General features: G+C 43.4%; 1 protein-coding gene across 1 annotated transcript; it reads right to left on the bottom strand.

The window, feature by feature from the left end:
- Positions 1-17994: 17994 nt before the first annotated feature.
- On the bottom strand, positions 17995-18948 carry LOC120990800 (olfactory receptor-like protein OLF1). Its single transcript, XM_040419703.1, has one exon. It carries the CDS (start codon positions 18946-18948, stop codon positions 17995-17997), a length of 954 nt encoding a protein of 317 aa, XP_040275637.1.
- Positions 18949-22693: the final 3745 nt, after the last annotated feature.

Here is a 22693-nt window from a genome sequence, read left to right as displayed (position 1 = left end):
TCGTGACGCCAAAAGAGAGGTGCAGCTTACTCAAGTTGTGTGTAGAAATGTGTTCCTGGGTGTAGTAGTGCAATAGACACTAACCTGAGACGGCTGACTCTCTGCATAGGCAGGTGATGGTAGGAAAATGTTCGTGACGCCAGTGCCAATTAAACGGTGGCACGCCATTTGCTGATAGCAGGAATAAATGAGGAACACCGTGATGTTAAAACAGAACTCCAACTTTAGTAGTTTTAAATATAGAGACATTCACGGAAGCGCAGTTCCTTTGCATACAGTCAATTTTTCAATACGGTTGATGCAGGCAATACAGATTGAGCAAGGTGACTACAGAGTGTTAAACACACAGGACTTGCAGTACAGGAGCTTGCACTCTATCTCTGACTGATCCTGGAACATAGCAAATCTTCTCCAAGGCCCAATACCTTAACTCTGGCGTATATCCTTGGTTTTAGCTTTATAAAGTACCTCCTCTGTTATCTTGAGTACCTCTTGCTTTCCTGCGCTTTGCCTCTGTCTCTCCCTCAGCTTCCTCAGGCTCTAGAAGCTTCAGCACACTCTAGAAACTTCTGACTGACTTTTGCTTCCCTGTCTGGGCCTTATATAAACTAGGGCTCTCTAGCTCCCTCTAGTGACTAGAAGCTGGAATGACACCCCTAGCAGGCCTGTACATGCAAGTTTCACAGTAACAGGGAAATACATAACATTACATTACATGACAATTCATAAAGATGACATATACCAACTTCCCCATAAATAAGGGGGGACGACAGCACACCAAGTGACACTTTTGTAGTGACGGGCATTACAGTCCCCGTACACTACAAGTAGACAATGCAATATGTCTACTTACTAAGAGAATATGCCTATTCTTGTCCGCTATTGTGGACAAGAATAGGACATGTTCTATTTTTTTCAGGATCGGAATTGCGGCCCCATAGAAATGTATGGGTCCGCAATTCCATTCCGCAAAAAGACAGCTACAAGAAGCTGGATTAACCGTAAGGGAAGCATAGCAGTTATTTTAATTTAAAAGCTGAGAAAGGGGTGGAACATATGTGATGTCTGATAAGGGGGGGGGGCAATTTTTATCTTGCCTAGGGCGGCAAAAATCCTCGCCGTGCAATGTGGTTCCACATTTTTTACAATGGGGAGACACTTATTTCATCGAGCAGTTTTGAGGGGGGGGGGGGAGTTTTTTTGACACTCGCCCTGAGAGAAATTTTACCTAGAAACTGCACTGTATGTAACACTCACCCTGTGACCTCAACAAGATCAGCACTCTCCACTTCTGAAATCCTTTGTGCTGCTGGATCCTGCTCCTAAGAGGACAGTATGGCACATGATAGGATTAGATACACAGCTCACAGGGCAGTATCACAAATTGTATGATTAGATACACAACTCAGCAGAGAGTTCTGCACATGGTAGGATTAGATACACAGCTCAGGTGACAGTATCAGACATGATAGAATTAGATACGTTGGCTCAGCAGACAGTATCATACATGTAAGGATTAGGTTCACAGCTAAGAGGACATTATCACATATGATTGGATTAGATACATAGCTCAGCATATAATCAATAACCAATAAGTATTTTAAATGTCATACAAAAATTGCGGTATATACTGACACCCAATGTGTCTGAATTGTATTATGTACATTTGTAACATGTAAGACCTCTTTCACACGAGCGTTCAGGGTGCACTATTTTGCAAGAAAGTTCAATCAATTTTGTCTGCGATTGAGTTCAGTTTTTCCACGCGGGTGCAATGCGTTTTAAAGCGTTTTTCATGCGCGTGATAAAAAATTTAAGGTTTACAAACAACATCTTAGGCCCCTTTCACACTAGCGAGTTTTCAGCGCGGGTGCAATGCGTGACGTGAACGCATAGCATCAGCACTGAATCCGGACCTATTCATTTTAATGGGTCTGTGTACATGAGCGGTTTTTTTTCACGCATCAGTTCTGCGTTGCGTGAAAATCGCAGCATGTTCTATATTCAGAGTTTTTCATGCAGCCCTGGCCCCACAGAAGTGAATGGGGCTTCAGTGAAAAAAAGCATTGCACCCGGAAGCAAGTGCGCATGCAATACGTTTTTCATTGATGGTTGCTAAGAGATGTTGTTTGTAAACCTTCAGTTTTTTATCACGCGCATGAAAAATGCATCAAAACACATTGCACCCGTGTGGAAAAAACTGAACGTTGTATTACAATTTATCTAATTTAGTGACACACATCTCAGGACATGTTAAGATAAGTGAGCATTTAAGTGTGGATACATCTGTATTGCGCTTTGTAGTCCATATTACCATACACTGCTGTCTACTGGTGGACCGCACTGAGTGCTGTACAGGCCAGAAGAACATGTAGTTCCTATATGAGAGCTGCATTTCTAAAGCCTGGCAGAGATGCGTTAAGCCAGGCTTTAGAGAAGCTGACACAGGAGGTAGGAGCGATGTGATAGGTGAGCTTCTAACTTGAGCTCGCTCTGATCTACTAATAGCTTGCCCCAATGTGTCTTATGCCTATTTTGCAAAGAAAATTACATTAAAGTAAAAAAGTATATTACAAATATTCTTTTCAAATAATTTACAGTAGGTTTTAAAAGTGGAGTTGTAAGGTTAGTTAACAAAAACGGATATTGGTCCAAAGTAAACTTTATTAGTTGCCCATAGCAACCAATCTGATTGAACCTTTCAGTTTTTCACAGTGAGCTAATAAAAATGAAAGGTTTAATTTGATTTGGCCCTACACATATATAAGCCATACTCCTTTATCTACGAAATTGGTTGCGGGACAAATTCCACCTTGTTTTGACGAGATACTGCTAACAGAAAATTAAAGAAATAATGACTATTTCCAACTTTGGCTGATGGGTTAACTTACTTTAGGACAAAAGAGGGAGGTTAAAATAGCTGATAACGCGATAGAGTTAACAAACATCATTATGCAATATGGGGTTAAAGTAGCTGAAGATGCAATAGGGAGTTAACGCGTCATCGTGCAATATGGGGTTAAAGTAGTTGATGATACAATATGCAGATACCGTATAGTGCACTTGGGGTCTAACGTAACAAAGTGGGTCCGTGTACATATATGTCATTGTAGACACTTACCCAGTTTTTGATGTTGCACATGGCTTGCATTTTCCCACTGCGATGGCTATAGCTCCTGGGTCACCTCCTCCCGCGACCTCCCATCTCGTTCCAGGTGTGCCAAAGCTCAGGGTGCTCCGGCACCAATGCTATCAATTTTTCTACATCATATCATAGCATTTTAATGCTTTCTCTGAACTTAGGCCTAGCAGAAATAACTCTCTCCAAGCTCTTCCTGGGCAAATTTGCAGCTTGCACATGGCTCCATGGGCTGCTCCTTTAGCTTCCAGGCAACAAATCTGCAAAATGCAGATGGCACACAGATGGCTTTGACTTTAATGGGACATCTTTTTTGTGGGACAGAGATATGGACATACGGGCAGTGATGGCCAGTTCGCCGTGTTTGACCGCGAACACATGCGGGCTGCCATCTTAAATCACAAGTCCGGCGATGCATAGGTAAGTCCTTACCTGTGCCTGCGCCGCGAGCCGGTCTGAAACAAATGCGGTCACCAGGAGCAGGCAATTCCGGAAACAGCCACCCGGGGCCTTCATCGGGCTGTTTTCGGAACTGCCTGCTCCCGGTGACCGCATTTGTTTCAGACCGGCTCGTGGCGCAGGCACAGGTAAGGACTTAACTGTGCATCGCCGGACATGTGATTTAAGATGGCAGCCCGCATGTGTTCGCGGGCGAATACGGCGAACTGGCCATCACTACATACGGGTGCGGACATGGGCTAGAACTCCATCAATCCCTGTCACTGCTGTTCCAATGCTGCTTTATCCCTGCTTCTCTGCATTATCTGTCCTGGATCGACAGGCCACTAGGAAACGTCCACCCAGCTACTTCGGTCACTGATCTGGCCAGGTCACTGAGTAGGCCTTTCATAGCAAGTACCTGAGCAGCACTGGTGAGGCAGTGACAAGGGTTTGAAAGAGGTGAGTCATGTTTTAAAGGCTATGCACTGTACACCTTCATAGACATTTTTTATTATTACATAATGGGATAAAATAACAGGTTTACATTAAAAAGTTTGCTCTGTTTGTCTTCTATAGCTGCTTGTTTTTACACACACACACATACACACGCACACTGCAGGCTAGCCTGCAGAATAATCCACAAGAGATCCCCTAAGTTTCTATCTTAGGCGATGTTCTAATAGGCAGCACAAAATACAGTAGCCTGTTCCAGTAAAGGAACAGACCACCGAAATTTACCGTATCCGACATAGCCAAATACTGCCATGTACTTGTCTGTCTGGCCGAAAGCTGCATCCTTGTTGGATCCCATTATAGTCAATGGGGATCTAGTGGTATAAGGCAGTATCTGGCTACGCCTATGCTATGCTACTGTATGTCTCTGCTGGAACAGACTACCAGAGTTTGTGCCACATGTGTGAATGTAGCCTTATCAGACTGACCATAATTCATCTTGTTTATACCCATTTGAGATAAGAGCTACAGAGGTAGCATTTTTGCGTTCCGTATATGGAACCATTAATTTCAATGGATCCGCAAAAAAAAAACTAAAGGTACCTCATATGCCTTCCGATTCCATATTTCAGTTTTTCTGTTCCGTTCAAAGATAGAACATGTCCTATTATTGCCTGCATAACGGACAAGGATAGTACTGTTCTATCAGGGGCCAGCTGTTCCGTTCCGCAAAAAACTGAATGCACACGGACGTCATCTGTATTTTTTGCGGACTGTAAAATACTGAAAAAGCCATACAGTCGTGTGCAAGAGGCCCAGCTCGCAGTGTCTGTGTGTTGCATTAAGGCTACATGCACACGACCGTTGTGTGTTTTGCGGTCTGCAAAATGCGGATCCGCAAAACACGGATGGTGTGAGTTCTGAAATTTGCGGAACAGCATGGACAGGCATTAATATAACTGCCTATTCTTGTCCGCAAAACGGTCAAGAATAGGACAGGTTATATATTTTTTGCGGACCACGGAACGGAGCAACGGATGCGGACAGCACACAGAGTGCTGTCCACATCTTTTGCGTCCCCATTGAAGTGAGTGGGTCCGCATTCAAGCCACAAAAACTGCGGCTCGGATGCGGACCAAAACAACGGTAGTGTGCATGTAGCCTAAGTAGCAATAAAAGACAAACAGTGCAAACCATTTCATGAAAACCTATTAGTAAAATTATTTTAGACCATAAGGCCCCCTGCACACGAACGTGTGCACCCCGTGGTCGTGCTGCGGGCCGCAATGCACGAACACAGTCCGTGGGGCAGCCGCAGCGGATCGCGGACCCATTCACTTGAATGGGTCCGCGATCCGGCCGTTCCGCAAAAAGATAGGACATGTTCTATCTTTTTGCGGACCGGAAGAAACCCCACGGTAGCACTCCGTAGTGCTTCCGTAGGGTTCCGTTCCGTACCATTCCACATCTCTGAATTTGCGGACCCATTCAAGTGAATGGGTCCGCATCCGTAATGCGGAATGCCCACGGAACGGCACCTGTTTATTGCGGATCCGCAAATGCGGTCCGCAATACGGCAACGGGAAGCTAACGTTCGTGTGCAGAGGGCCTAACACTGTAGAAGTAATGCAATAATAAAAATGTTCTAAAGGTGCATATAGTCTTTAAGTTCTTTTTTTCCACAATGGATATATTCACTTTAGTTTGTTGTCAAACTACTTTGTTTTGGGATGTTTTTGACTTGTAAAAAACACTAAAAAAACACTATGAAATCGAAGTGTTTATTACAAGCTGTTTGGGGTAGCTTTTTTTAGTCTTGTATTTTACTTGTATGGGAAAATGCCTGAAAAATGCCACACCCAGAGAAAATGCTGCCATTTGAAAACAAACAAACAAATAAAAATAAAAACACACCAAGGGAGGAAAAAAGCAAGGAAACACAGCTGTAGAAGAAACAAGACCAGATTTACTAATGTGTCTGAGCCAGAAAAATCTGTGTAAAAAGTGGTGCAAATTGGCACAACTTAGCGTATCTACAGTTTCTACACTTTTTGTGACATGCTCAAAGGGTTGGGGCTTAGTGGAAAAGCTGGTGGGGCCTAAGATGTGACAATTTTAAACCAAAATTGCTTCAAAATTCGGGCGTAAAAAATTCTCAATGTAAGGCCTCATGCACACGGCCTTTTTTTTTTGCGATCCGCAAAGCGGATTTCTGTTGTTCCGTGATCCGTGACCGTTTTTTCTTCCGTGGGTCTTCCTTGATTTTTGGAAAAAAAGTCGTTTTGGTGTCCGCCTGGCCGTGCGGAGCCAAACGGATCCGTCCTGAATTACAATGCAAGTCAATGGGGACGGATCCGTTTGACGTTGACACAATATGGTGCAATTGCAAACGGATCCGTCCCCCATTGACTTTCAATGTAAAGTCAGGAGTCCCTTTTATACCATCGGATCTGAGTTTTCTCCAATCCGATGGTATATTTTAACTTGAAGCGTCCCCATTACCAGGGGAACGCCTCTATGTTAGAATATACCATCGGACAGTGCCATCTTAAGAGCATTATAGGCCCCCGGGCAATACAGTGCACTGGGGCCCTGTCTACACAATCACGCACTAGAATAAAAATGCAAATTATCAATAAGGCGATATTTATTGGGCATTTCCTCTTGTGGATTTTCCCCAGCAGTAGGATCAGGTAATGATACCATTGGTATTTCTGCTGGAATTGGAGTGCATGTAGATGTGGATGCTACATCTGGAGGAGCAGAACTACTGGCTGACGTTGCACCTGGATTGAGCCAAGATGTTAGTTTTGGAAGTTTGCACATTTTCTCTTTCTCCTCTGCAGCCTTTTTCCTCTTCTGTGCTCCACTCAAAACATTACGTTTCATTTCTGCACTAAAGGTTATTTTCACCAACACGTAATAAACTTTATTTTTCCTCACCTTTTTTACACTTCCTCGAACGAGTGGCAACTCTAAGATTGCTATATAAGGGGGACACATAAGATATTACAGTCAAAACTTGAGGGGCACTAATAACTTAAAGTGGATGTAAACCCAAACATTTTTTTTTTTTTGTGATGTCACAATGTAGAGTACCCAGGCAGTACACACGCCACTCCAACATTAATACCCACCAGCACCAGCAGTACCCACACCAGCATTACCCACCAGCACCAGAGTGTGTGTACATTTATATATATATCTATATTTATTTCGTTTTTTTAGTTGTATGATTAAAGTGGATGTAAACCCCCAAGTATGCAGTATAGCACCCTATAGTATACAGCACCACACAGTATGCAGTATAGCACCCTATAGTATACAGCACCACACAGTATGCAGTATAGCACCCTATAGTATACAGCACCACACAGTATGCAGTATAGCACCCTATAGTATACAGCACCACACAGTATGCAGTATAGCACCCTATAGTATACAGCACCACACAGTATGCAGTATAGCACCCTATAGTATACAGCACCACACAGTATGCAGTATAGCACCCTATAGTATACAGCACCACACAGTATGCAGTATAGCACCCTATAGTATACAGCACCACACAGTATGCAGTATAGCACCCTATAGTATACAGCACCACACAGTATGCAGTATAGCACCCTATAGTATACAGCACCACACAGTATGCAGTATAGCACCCTATAGTATACAGCACCACACAGTATGCAGTTTAGCACCCCACACTATACAGTACCCCACAGTATATAGTAGAGCAGTATAGACCCCCACACTATACAGCACCTCACTGTATACAGCACCCCAAACTATACACGATACAGCCCCCCACACTATACAGTACAGCACTCTACACTATACCGCACCCACAGTATACAGCCCCCCACACTATACAGTACAGCAGTATAGCACTCCCCCCACTATACAGCCCCCCCCCCCCACACTATACAGGCCCCCCACACTATACAGCCCACCACACAGTATACAGGCCACCCCCCCCCCCCCCCACACACAGTATACAGCCCACCACACAATATACAGCCCATTACACAATATACAGCCCACCACACAATATACAGCCCACCACACAGTATACAGGCCCCCACACAGTATACAGCCCCCCACACAGTACACAGCACCCCACTATACAGTAGTTTACAGTATATTAAAATAACAACCCCATGTCACCTTTTTCTGATGTAATCTTTACACAGAAAAGCTCCACAGTTAACTTCTGCAACACTCCTGATAGGACCTGTGATGACTTCATAGCCATGTGACCAGTAATTGCTAGGTTACTGGTCACATGGTAATGATGTCATTAAGGTCCTAGATCAAAACTCATTAAGGTCCTAGAATTAAGATCATTAACACAGTACGATCATGATGCCTGTGTAGCCGACAGCCTGACACCGGGGCAGTAGCTAGCAGGGCTCAAGAGGCAGCTGCCTTGGGCCCCCCCAGGAGCAACTGGGCCCAGGGCAGCTGCCCCTTTTGCCCCTTGGTAAAGACGGCCCTGGCGGCAACGCTGCTAAATGACGGTTGGGAAGTTGGCTGGTGGGTTCACTGGGCAGGCGGGCCCCCAGGCAAGTGGGGCCCCCGGGCAACTGCCCAGCGTGCCCATTCGAAAAGACGGCCCTGCCATCGGATTTGAGTTAGATCATGAAACTCAGATCCGACAGTATATTCTAACACAGAGGCGTTCCCATGGTGATGGGGACAATTCAGGTTAGAATATACTAAAAGACCTGTGTACATGACTGCCCCCTGCTGCCTGTCAGGTGCTGCCATGCAGCAGGGGGCAGACCCCCCCTCCCTCCCCCCCTGTATTTAACTCATTGGTGGCCAGTGCGGCCCCCCCTCCCTCCCCTGTATTTAACTCATTGGTGGCCACTGCGGCCGGCCCCCCCTTCCTCCCTCCCTTGAATTTAACACATTGGTGGCCAGCCCCCCCTCCCTCCCTCCCTTGTATTTAACACATTGGTGGCCAGTACGGCCGGACCCCCCTCCCTCCCTCCCTTGTATTTAACACATTGGTGGCCAGTGCGGCCGCCCCCTCCCTCCCTCCCCCTCCCTAATTAAAATGACCGACCCCCCATCATTGGTGGCAGCGGAGAGTTCCGATCGTAGTCCGAGTTTAATCGCTGGGGCTCCGATCGGTAACCATGGCAACCAGGATACTGCTGCAGTCATGGTTGCCATGGTTACTTAGCAATTTTTAGAAGCATTATACTTACCTGCGAGCTGCGATGTCTGTGACCGGCCGGGCGCTCCTCCTACTGGTAAGTGAAAGGTCTGTGCGGCTCATTGCTTATAGCACAGACCTGTCACTTACCAGTAGGAGGAGCGCCCGGCCGGTCACAGACATCGCAGCTCGCAGGTAAGTATAATGCTTCTAAAAATTGCTAAGTAACCATGACATCCAGGACTGCAGTAGCATCCTGGTTGCCATGGTTACCGATCAAAGCCCCAGCGATTAAACTGGGACTCCGATCGGAACTCTCCGCTGCCACCAATGATAGGGGGGGATTTTAATTAGGAGGGGGAGGAAGGGGGGCCCACTGGCCACCAATGAATGGACATTAATACAGGGGAGGGAGGGGGGGCCCACTGGCCACCAATGAATCTACAGTACTACAGGGGAGGGAGGGGGGCCCACTGGCCACCAATGAATCTACAATACTACAGGGGATGGAGGGGGGCCCACTGGCCACCAATGAATCTACAGTACTACAGGGGAGGGAGGGGGGGCCCACTGGCCACCAATGAATTTAAAACTGGGGAGGGAGGGGGGCGTGCCCCCTCCTGCCTGGCAGCACATGATCTCTTACAGGGGGCTATGATATGCACAATTAACCCCTCAGGTGCAGCGTTTTTTCAGCGTGACAAAGTGTTCACTTCAATACAAAGCTGAATCTCAGCTTGAGGTTTTTGAAGCAGATTTGAAGCAGATCTGCAAAAAAAAACTTGCAGAAAAACCCCACAAAAAAAAGTCAAAACTTTCATGGAACATTTTTTTTTCTGCTGGGAGAATCAGCGCTGATTCAGCCCCAAGATAGGGCATGCTGCTTCTTTTTTACACGCTGCTTTTTTTTACACGTGTAAAAAATAAGCAAGTGCTGCTTCCCATTGAAATGAATGGGAGGCTGTTCTGAGGCATTTTTTGGAGCTGATTTGATGCTGATTTTGAGACAGAATCACTCTAAAATCAGCACCAAAAAATCAGTGTAAACTGGCCCTAAGGGTAGTTACATGCTATATCTTTATTTGAAGAAAACAGCATCGCGGCCATATGTTACATATTGGCAGGGCCGCTGATAGAAATCATGGGGCCCCGTACAGCATACATGACGGGGCCCCCTTCAGCTCCACCCCCTGATCCCTCCTTCAGCCACACCCCTGGCCCCGCCCTTGGCCCCTCCCCAGACGCCGCCTTGAAACAACATGCAGATTTGTCTACAAGTGATATTTATTTTTCTCCAGCCAGTTATAAGTTTTATTATCCAAAAAAACATAAGTAATGTGGATGACACTTATGGGGGGATCTGTGGATGACACTTATGGGGGGATCTGTGGATGACACTTATGGGGGGGGGTCTGTGGATGACACTTATGGGGGGGGGGGTCTGTGGATGACACTTATGGGGGGTCGTCTGTGAATGGCGCTGTTATGGAGGGGATCTGTGAATGGCACTGTTATGGAGGGGATCTGTGAATGGCACTTTTATGGAGGGGATCTCTGGATGGCACTGTTATGGAGGGGATCTGTGGATGGCACTGTTATGGAGGGGATCTGTGGATGGCACTGTTATGGAGGGGATCTGTGGATGGCACTGTTATGGAGGGGATCTGTGGATGGCACTGTTATGGAGAGGATCTGTGGATGGCACTGTTATGGAGGGGATCTGTGGATGGCACTGTTATGGGGGGATCTGTGGATGGCACTGTTATAGAGGGGGATCTGTGGATGACACATACCGTATATAGCATCTTATGCTATGTGTCATCCACAGATACCCCTCCATAACAGTGCCATTCACAGATACCCTCCATAACAGTGCCATCCACAGATCCCCCCCCATAACAGTCATCCACAGATCCCCCCATAACAGTGTCATCCACAGATCCCCCCATAACAGTGTCATCCACAGATCCCCCCCATAACAGTGTCATCCACAGATCCCCCTCCATAATGGTGCCATCCACAGATCCCCCCCATAAGTGTCATCCACAGACCCCCCGGCCCCCCCCCATAAGTGTCATCCACATGACAGACCCCCCCCCCCATAACAGTGCCATCCACGGATCCCCCGCCCTCCCTATAACAGTGCCGTCATGACGTCATCCATATAGATCCCCCCCCGCCACTCACAGTAGTATACATTAATAAATCGGTGCAGCCGTGCAGGCTGCAGACAGTAACTTTAATTTTAGCACAGGCACAGCGCTCATCTCTTTACTAAAATACTACCTTACATTCAGTTCCTGCCTCCTCCCTCCACCCTCCAGCCTCCAGTAACAAGTGCGGGCGGCAGCGCTCACTCACTGACGTCACGCGCCTGCGCCGCCTAGTGGGAGGAGCAGGCGTGTGACGTCAGTGAGTGAGCGCCGCCCCCACACTGCCTGCTGTTACTGGAGCCAGCCCACTGACAGCAAAAAAATTAAAATGGCTCGGGAGTCGGCAGCCCGGGCCCCCCTGCCAGCCGGGCCCGGTACAACTGGGCCAGCTGTACTGGCCTATCAGCGGCCCTGCATATTGGCCATTAGGAAAACTGTGGCACAGATTTACTCATCCTAAAAATGGCATAATCTTGGACAGGATGTTTAGACCTGCATCGTATTTATCATACAGGTTCAGGTGCAGGGATAGAAACTTTCCTCTGACTGTATACCAAATATTGTTTGGCTAAGGCCTCATGCACACGACCGTTGTGTGCATCCGTGGCCTTTGTGCCGTTTTCCGTTTTTTTTCGCGGACCCATTGACTTTCAATGGGTCCGTGGAAAAATCGGTAAATGCACCGTTTTGCAGCCGCATCCGTGATCCGTGTTTCCTGTCCGTCAAAGAAATAGGACCTGTCCTATTTTTTTGACGGACAACGGTTCACGGACCCATTCAAGTCAATGGGTCCGTGAAAAAACACGGATGCACACAGGATTGGCATCCGCGTCTGTGGTCCGTGGCCGTAGGCTACTTTCACACAGACGGATCCGTAATAATAATTGTGCGGATCACAGCCCCTGTAAGAGATCGGGTGCTGCCAGGCAGCAGGGGGCAGTCATGTACACAGTTCAAAGTATATTCTAACTAAATGCGTCCCCATCACTATGGGAACGCCTCTGTGTTAGAATATACTGTCGGATCTGAGTTTTCACGAAGTGAAAACTCAGCTCTGAAAAAGCTTTTATGCAGACGGATCTGCGGATCCGTCTGTGTGAAAGTAGCCTATGGCCACGGACCACAGACGCGGATGCCAATCTTGTGTGCATCCGTGTTTCTATCCCTGCACCTGAACCTGTATGATAAATACGATGCAGGTCTAAACATCCTGTCCAAGATTATGCCATTTTTAGGATGAGTAAATCTGTGCCACAGTTTTCCTAATGGCCAATATGTAACATATGGCCGCGATGCTGTTTTCTTCAAATAAAGATATAGCATGTAACTACCCTTAGGGCCAGTTTACGCAGATTTTTTGGTGCTGATTTTAGAGTGATTCTGCTTCAAAATCAGCATCAAATCAGCTCCAAAAAATGCCTCAGAACAGCCTCCCATTCATTTCAATGGGAAGCAGCACTTGCTTATTTTTTACACGTGTAAAAAAAAAGCAGCGTGTAAAAAAGAAGCAGCATGCCCTATCTTGGGGCTGAATCAGCGCTGAATCTCCCAGCAGAAAAAAAAATGTTCCATGAAAGTTTAGACTTTTTTTTGTGGGGTTTTTCTGCAATTTTTTTTTTGCAGAACTGCTTCAAATCTACTTCAAAAACCTCAAGCTGAGATTCAGCTTTGTATTGAAGTGAACACTTTGTCACGGCGAAAAAAAAAAGATACGTGTATTCCACACAGATTTTTTTAAGTGTGTATTTCAAAATCAGTCGTGTGAACTGACCCTTAGGGCTTGTTCACATGACCGTGCCGTTTTTTGCGGTGCGCAAATTGCCGATCCGCAAAAAATGGATGCCGCTCGTGTGCCTTCCGCAATTTGCGGAATGGAACAGGAGGCCCATTATAGAAATGCTGGTTTCATAATTTTTGTGGGGCCATGGAACAGAGCAACGGATGCGGACAGCACACAAAGTGCTGTTCGCATCTTTTGCGAACCCATTGAAATGAATGGTTCCGTATACGGACCGCATGCGGAACGCAGAAAACGGCCCATAATGAGGTAAACACAGTCCAAAGAATAAAACTTTGAACATCTTTTGACTTTCTTTCCATTGGTTTATAGCATGGTCTATCTCACTATTCTATCCACCAAAAAAGATGGAGACAAACATAAACAGGGGCGGATTGGCCATAGACCTTACAAGGAAATTTCCCGGTGGGCCGATTCAGTGAAAGTTTTTGGGGATGTATTTTGTGATGCACTGTGCTATTCGGCTCCATTGGGGTGGTATAATGTGCCACAATAGGCTATTGCTGGCTCTGCCTTCCATCAATTTTGACCCAACTACAAAATGGGGCCACTTTCATTTTTTTTTCCAGGGCCACTTTAAGTTCCCAGTCCGCCCCTCAACAGAAAGCAGGTAAAATGTAGTACAAAGTTTAATCCTTAGGGCTCAGTTTGCCTCGTTAAAGTGAATAATTCTATCATGGTATACTTTGAGTTTTTGAATGTAAACCTCCAACTGAAACCCCAATAGAAGGCTAAAACATTGTGTGAACATACTCATAAATGCAGAGAAATGCATCCCGTTTTATTATTTTACAACCAGTGAGGTAACTATTGTGGAAGCAGAGTAGGCATCAATCTGTGTTGAAAGCAGCATCTGAGGGGTTACATGGCAGGGTTTGGCGTGATCATCATTCCCCGTCATTGCAGTCGGGTGTCTGCTGTATTATACAGCCGAAACCCACCACCTATGAAGGGGGCTTACCGCATGCAGCCCGCTTCATACTATTGCGAGTGCATAGTGCCATACATGTAGGACATTATGCGTTAAGTGATTACGAGGGAAGCAGAGAACGTCAATTTTACTAATAAATAGGAGTCCAGGAAGTGTTGCTAATGGGAATACCACTTTAAGTTTTATTGTAGTTCTTTGGAGTGGTACAGTCTGGCAATGTGGCCCTCAGACCAGAAAAGGTTGTGCACCCATGCTGTAAACTGCCTAGTTGCTTCTAATATTCATATACTTAACTTAGCATAGAGTGTACATTATTTCATAACTTAATTTCTAACTACAGAAAATCTTTTAATTAAAATGCAAAAATCCACAATAAGTTGGTAATATATTTTAGAGTGTTCTGACAAATTGAGACATATAAGGGCTGATATTTCATGTCCATCATTTAAATACAATTGCAGTATAAATAATTTGTAAAAATGTAACATATTCTGCTGACTGAATTCTATTGTTAGCCTTCAATGCAGATTTTTTGGTTAATGTATCCTTATAGTGGTCTGAGCTCCATTTTTCTGATATGGAGCCCTGAAGGCCCTCCACTGACATAATAAAATTCTTACTGCAGCTGCTTGTAGGGTAGCTAATAGAACAGTCCAATCCTTGTCCGTAATGCGGACAATAATAGGACATGTTCAGTTTTTTTGCAGGACGGAAATACGGAACTGGAATCCACACGAAGTACCTTCCGTTTTTTTTTGCGGACCAATTGAAATTAATGGTTCTGTATACGATCCGCAAAAAAAAAATAATGGATCGGACACGGAAAGGAAATACGTTCGTGTGCATGAGGCCTTAGGGCTCATGCACACTAATGTATTTTCTGTCAGTGTCTGCTCCATTTATTTTGCAGACCATATGTGGAACTATTCATTTCATTGGGTCCGCAAAAAAACTGAAGTTACTCCGTGTGCATTCCGTTTCCGTAGTGCATTCTGTTTCCGTATGTCCATAATTCCCGCAAAAAAAAAATAGAACATGCCCTATTATTACACAGGTTAAAGAGACGCACAGGACTGGAGAAAAATTAGGACGAGGTGCTGCCAGTAAAAGAGGATCCGCCCTTCCTCTAAAGTGAATAAATAATGGTAAAAGATTTACTGGGCACACTCACTTATGTAGAATCATATATTTATTTATGGACATATAAGGTAAATACAGTCAATAATTCTAAAAACACATATAAAATATACTATACAGTCAAGCAATAAAAGAACACATTAGTACACTAAATAATAAAACACATAGATATAGAATAAATAGTTGGATAGAATAATACCAGCCGTGGATAGGCTGGGGATGATAAGGATCAGTCCATATAATGAAAAAAGTGAAGAAGAATAATTCTGGATAAAAAATAAACCAACTGATGGTTTGAGCTAGTAAGGTGACTATGATTCACAGTCCTGATTCACTAGAAGAGGATAATAAAACTGAGATCAAAAGCACTTCACCTGAGTGAGTACACCTGCGGCGTCCCGCTGAATACTCACTGTGCTGTGCAGTTCTATGCGTTGATACACTTGGAGACAAATGTTGTTTTCAGCTACTCCTGTAGCAACTAGAGGATACTTTGTCTTTTCTCCGTGCCCTTGCGATCCTCTGACTACCGCTCCGTAGTGGCAGGAGGCCGGTCAGCGATGGGACTCACAAGTACTTTTCCCCTCGTCGGTTTGATATGCGACACACTCCTCGTGTGTTTGCGCTTGTAAATCCCGGCGTATCAGGGGTTGATAAGAACGGAGTTCTCAAAGGCTTTTCATTACCGCACGGCTCTGGCTAATTCAAGCACGTACTTCTTAGGGTTGCTCCGGGGGGCTCCTCACCAAACGCGTTTCGGGGTACTTGCCCCTTCTTCAGTGGTACAGACTCCCCCACAACTGCCTGCTTTTATAGTGTCTTACAAATGGTGATTGTGCAAACACATGATGAACCTCCTCATTTCGCTCAAAAACTGATACGGAGTAAAAATCCATTCCATTCAAATCCACTCAATTGTCCATAAAGACTTAAGTTTCAAATACCATACTGCTTAATACACATTAGTATTCGCCGATTCCTATATACAATACATTCCTATCTATAAGTGTTATGTTTATTTCGTTTCTATTCCTCTCTATCAAATAGGTTTATTTATATACTTCGTTGATTTTATTACTCTTCAAAAAAATCCCTTGCGGTATCTATGCGGTTTTAATAATTAGTCACAGGGTTATATGACAATCATTCTATACAATCCTCTGTCATTTTACATATACCGTATATACTCGAGTATAAGACGAGTTTTTTGGCACATATTTTTGTGCTCAAAAAGCCTCCTCGTCTTATACTCGAGTCTAGGTCTTAGCTCCGGTAATACAGGCAGTGCGGGGGGCGGCGCTCACTCACTGACGTCACGCGCCTGCGCCGCCTAGTGGGAGAAGGCGCGTGACGTCAGTGAGTGAGCGCCGCTCCCCGCACTGCCTGTATTACCGGAGCAAAGACAAAGTAAGAATACTGCTGTGAGCGTCGGGGAGGGGGATCTGTGGATGGCACTGTAGGGGGATCTGTGGATGGCACTGTAGGGGGATCTGTGGATGGCACTGTAGGGGGATCTGTGGATGGCACTGTAGGGAGATCTGTGGATGGCACTGTAGGGAGATCTGTGGATGGCACTGTAGGGGGATCTGTGGATGGCACTGTAGGGAGATCTGTGGATGGCACTGTAGGGGGATCTGTGGATGGCACTGTAGGGAGATCTGTGGATGGCACTGTAGGGGGATCTGTGGATGGCACTGTAGGGGGATCTGTGGATGGCACTGTAGGGGGATCTGTGGATGGCACTGTAGGGGGATCTGTGGATGGCACTGTAGGGGGATCTGTGGATGGCACTGTAGGGGGATCTGTGGATGGCACTGTAGGGGGATCTGTGGATGGCACTGTAGGGGGATCTGTGGATGGCAGTGCCATCCACAGATCCCCCTACAGTGCCATCCACAGATACCCCCTCCCCTAAACAGTGCCATCATGGCACTGTTTAGGGGAGGGGGGATCTGTGGATGGCACTGTTTAGGGGGGATCTGTGGATGGCACTGTTTAGGGGGGATATCTGTGGATGGCTCCCTGTATTTAATGCAGAGTGTGTGTGTATATAATGCACACACTCTGCATTAAATACAGGGAGTCACCCTCTTGCAGATGTGTGTATATAATGTAGAGTGTTTGCATTATATACACATACACTCTGCATTGTAGCTGCATTTCCCACCCTAGTCTTATACTCGAGTCAATAATTTTTCCCATTTTTTTGGGGTAAAATTAGGGGCTCGGCTTATACTCGGGTCGGCTTATACTCGAGTATATACGGTAACTGCAAATGAAAAATGAATTAAAATAAAAATAAAAATAAAAATAAAAAATAATAAATAATAAATAAAAAATAAATAATAAAATATATAAAAAAATGGAATTTGACCAATAAAAATATAAATATATATCTAAAAACCGCTATTAATTCATGCATTGTTAAAAGTATATGTTACAAATAATTCCATTTTTCTTCATAATTTGTACACCAGGGTGGATTGTAAAGGGTAAGATGTTAGGTGGAGGTCCTATTATTGTCCACATTACGGACAAGGAGAGGACTGTTCTATTAGGGGCCAGCTGTTCCGTTCTGCAAAATATGGAATGCACACGGACGTAATCCGTATTTTTCAGGGATCTGTTTTTTGCAGACCGCAAAATGCATACGGTCGTGTGCATGAGCCCTTAAGTGGTGAATTCACACAGGCAAGTATTTTTTTGAACTCAAATTAGTAAGGTGGATTGTTTATGGGAGCTATAATTTTCTTATTGCATAATTTTGTTGAGCTATTAATTGCAGGATTCTTTTGTCTTCCCAATTGGCTTCCCCCCTGTAATGATCTTTTTTATTGCTTGCTTTAACTCCTTATTTCTCAGACTATATACAATTGGATTCACCATTGGAACAAGAATAGTATAAAATACAGCACTAATTTTACCCTGATGTAAAGCAGTAGAAGTGAAATTGGGCCGTAAGTATACAGATATACCAGTGAGATAAAATGATACAGTGATCAAATGAGAAGCACAAGTTGAAAATGTTTTTCTACGTCCTGTTGCAGAGGGTATCCTCACTATAGTGCGAATAATGAACACATACGACACTACTGTTAAAGGGAAAAATGGTAAAATTAAAATAGCACCTATAACAAAAATCATCCTTTGGTTTAGTCTAATGTCTGAGCAGGCAATTTTCAGCAAAGGTGGAAGATCACAGAAGAAGTGGTCAATGATGTTGGATCTGCAAAAGTTTAATCTGAACGTGTTAACAGTGTGAGTAGTAGAATAGACACTACCAATTATCCATGAAGTTGAGGCAAGCTGTATACAGACCTCTCTTTTCATTATATAAATATAATGTAAGGGGTTGCATATGGCCACATATCGGTCATATGACATGGCAGCTAGAAGAGTGGACTCTGCAGCTGCCATAGCCAGAAAAATAAAGAGCTGAATTACACATCCACCAAAAGAAATGGTCACGCATTCTGATATGGAGCTTACTAAAAGTTTTGGAACTATAGTTGAGATAAAACACATGTCCAAAAAAGCCAAATGCTTAATAAAGAAATACATAGGTGTTTGGAGATAAGTAACATGCCATATGATGAAGAAAATCAGCAAATTTCCCAATGATCCGATTAGATAAATTATTAGAAACAGGACAAAAGAAAAAATCTGAATATCTGGATCTTTTGAGAATCCTGTCAAAACAAATTGCATTGGAGCAGTTTGGTTCCCCATGTAAAAAATACTAACTTAATGCCAATATTTATTTAATGGAGTAGCTGTTAAAATGTGAAGCCCTACAAGAAAGCAAATCAAATTGTAAGCAGTTAAAACTAAAAGGGCTATTTACATGAAAAGTTCATTTATAAAAAGGGGGGTTTCTAAGAGATTTACGAGTAAAACATACCTAAGGCCTCATGCATGCAGCCGTTGCCTGGTCATGCATGTATTGCGGCCTGCAAAGGGCGGGTCTGCAATATACGGGCCCCGACTGTTTGTGCACTGCATCATGGATGAAGACCCATTCACTATTTGTGCGAAACTCATACTATATAAATTTATTACACACAGTGATCCATTTCAAGCATTTAGTTCTTTTGATGTTTGATGATTATGGCTTACAGCAAATGAAACTCCAACTATCAGAATGTCAAAATATTTGAATATTGTGAAAAAATTAAATGTAGTAAAATCATAGTGTAAAAAATTTGAATATTGTGAAAAAGAAATCTATATTGTAGACTCATGGTGTCCCACTCTAATCAATCAGCTATTCAACAAACACTGGCAAAGGTTTCTTAACCTGTTACGGACACAGGGCGTACAGGTACGCACTGATGTCCTGGTACTTAAGGACACAGGGCGTACCTGTACGCCCTGTGTATTTCCGATCACCACCGTGCGGCGGGCGGTGATCGGAGCCTGGTGCCTGCTCAAATCATTGAGCAGGCACATTGGCTAAATGCGAGGGGGGTCCCGTGATCCCCCCGTGTCGACGATCGCTGCAGGTCAATTCAGACCTGCGGTTTGCAGCTTTTACCTTATGCGGTGGCGGCGATGCCATCAGGTCCCCATGCGGCTGTAGGGGGGACCCGATGGCATGGAAGGCATCGGCGCTGCCTTCCGGTGACGAGCCTGTGAGATCCAGCTCCCTGGATCTTACAGACCGGATGCTGTATACACACTGTATTATTCATACAGCCAATGCATTCCAATACAGAAGTATTGGAATGCATTGTAAAAGGGATTAGACCCCCAAAAGTTCAAGTCCCAAAGTGGGACAAAAAATAAAGTAAAAAAAAAGTTGAAAAATAAAGTTTCCCCCCCAAAAAATTAAAAGTTTAAAGTAAAAACAAACAAAAAAGTCATTTTCCCCAAATAAAGTTAAAAAAAATAGGTAAAAAAAATAGGAAAAAAAAGTAGACATTAGGTATCACCGCCTCTGTATCGACCGGCTCTATAAACATATCACATGACCTAACCCCTCAAGTGAACACAGTAAAAAATAAAAACTGTGCTGAATAAAACATTTTTTTGTCACCTTACATCACAAAAAGTACAACAGTAAGCGATCAAAAAGTCGTATGCCCACCAAAATAGTACCTAATCATCTAACCGTCACCTCATCCTGCAAAAAATGAGACCCTTCCTAAGACAATCACCCAAAAAATAAAAACAAACTATGTCTCAGAATATGGAGACATTCAAACATCATTTTTTTTTGTTTTAAAAAAAGCTGTTATTGTGTAAAACTTCTCATCCCGCAAAAATGAGACCCTACCTAAGATAATTGCCCAAAAACTGAAAAAAACTATGGCTCTCAGACTATAGAGACACTAAAACATGATTTATTTATTTTTGTTTCAAAAATGAAATCATTGTGTAAAATTGTAATTGTATACATATTAGGTATCGCCGCATCCGTGACAACCTGCTCTATAAAAATACCACATGATCTAACCTGTCAGATGAATGTTGTAAATAACAAAAAAAAGAAAAAAGGCTGCCAAAACAGCTATTTCTTGTTACATTGCCTCACAGAAAGTGTAATATAGAGCAACTAAAAATCATATGTACCCTGAACTAGTACCAACATAACTTCCACCTTATTCCGTAGTTTCTAAAATGGGGTCACTTTTTTGGATTTTCTACTCTAGGGGTGCATCAGGGAGGCTTCAAATGGGACATGGTGTAAAAAAAAACAGTCCAGCAAAATCTGCCTTCCAAAAACCGTATGGCATTCCTTTCCTTCTGCGCCCTGCCGTGTGCCCGTACAGCAGTTTACGACCACACATGGGGTGTTTCTGTAAACTACAGAATCAGGGCCAAAAATATAGATTTTTGCTTGGCTGTTAACCCTTGCTTTGTAACTGGAAAAAATGGATTAAAATGGAAAATCTGCCAAAAAAGTGAAATTTTGAAATTGTATCACTATTTTCCATTAATTCTTGTGGAACACCTAAAGGGTTAACGACATTTGTAAAATCAGTTTTGAATACCTTGAGGGTTGTAGTTTCTTAGATGGGGTCATTTTTGGGTGGTTTCTATTATGTAAGCCTCACAAAGTGACTTCAGACCTGAACTGGTCCTTAAAAAGTTGGTTTTTGAAAATTTCTGAGAAATTTCAAGATTTACTTCTAAACTTCTAAGCCTTGTAACGTCCACCAAAAATAAAATGTCATTCCCAAAATGATCCTAACATGAAGTAGACATATGGGGAATGTAAAGTAATAACTATTTTTGTAGGTATTACTATGTATTATAGAAGTAGAGAAATTGAAACTTGGAAATTTGCTAATTATTCAAAATTTTGGGCAAATTTGGTATTTTTTTTATAAATAAAAATGAATTTTTTGGACTCCATTTTACCAGTGTCATGAAGTACAATATGTGACGAAAAAACAATCTCAGAATGACCTGGATAAGTCAAAGCGTTTTAAAGTTATCACCACATAAATTGACACTGGTCAGATTTGCAAAAAATGGCTTGGTCCTTAACCCCTTAAGGACCGGGCTCATTTTCACCTTAAGGACCAGGCCATTTTTTGGAAATCTGACCAGTGTCACTTTAAGTGCTCATAACTTTAAAACGCTTTGACTTACCCAGGCCGTTCTGAGATTGTTTTTTCGTCACATATTGTACTTCATGTCACTGCTAAAATTGGGTCAAAAAATTTAATTTTTTTGCATAAAAAAATACAATTTTTACCAAAAATTTTGAAAAATTAGCAAATTTCAAACTTTCAGTTTCTCTACTTCTGTAATACATAGTAATACCCCCAAAAATTGTGATGATTTTACATTCCCCATATGTCTACTTCATGTTTGTAGCATTTTGGGAATGATATTTTATTTTTTGGGGATGTTACAAGGCTTAGAAGTTTAGAAGCAAATTTTGAAATTTTCAGAAATCTTCAAAATCCCACTTTTTATGGACCAGTTCAGGTTTGAAGTCACTTTGTGAGGCTTAGATAATAGAAACCTCCCAAAAATGACCCCATTCTAGAAACTACACCCCTCAAGGTATTCAAAACTGTTTTTTCAAACTTTATTAACCCTTTAGGTCTTCCACAAGAGTTAATGGCAGATGGAGAAACAATTTTGAAATTTCTATTTTTTGGAAAATTTTCCAATATAATCAATTTTTTCCAGGAGTAAAACAAGGGTTAACTGCCAAACAACACTCAAAATGGGTTGCCCTGATTCTGTAGTTTGCAAAAACACCCCATATGTGGTCGTAAACTACTGTTTGGCCGAACGGTAGCACATAGAAGGAGGGGAACACCATATGGGTTTTGGAAGGCAGATTTGGCAGGACTGGTTTTGTTTATACCATGTCCCATTTGAAGCCCCCTGTTGCACCCCTAGAATAGAAATTTCAAAAAAGTGACTCCATCTAAGAAAGTACACCCCTCAAGGTATTCAAAACTGGGTTTACAAACTTTGTTAACCCTTTAGGTGTTCCACAAGAGTTAATGGC

The sequence above is a fragment of the Bufo bufo genome, chromosome 2 (assembly GCF_905171765.1).
Source record: "Bufo bufo chromosome 2, aBufBuf1.1, whole genome shotgun sequence".
NCBI lineage: Eukaryota > Metazoa > Chordata > Amphibia > Anura > Bufonidae > Bufo > Bufo bufo.
This window is presented reverse-complemented; position numbering and strand designations above follow the sequence as displayed.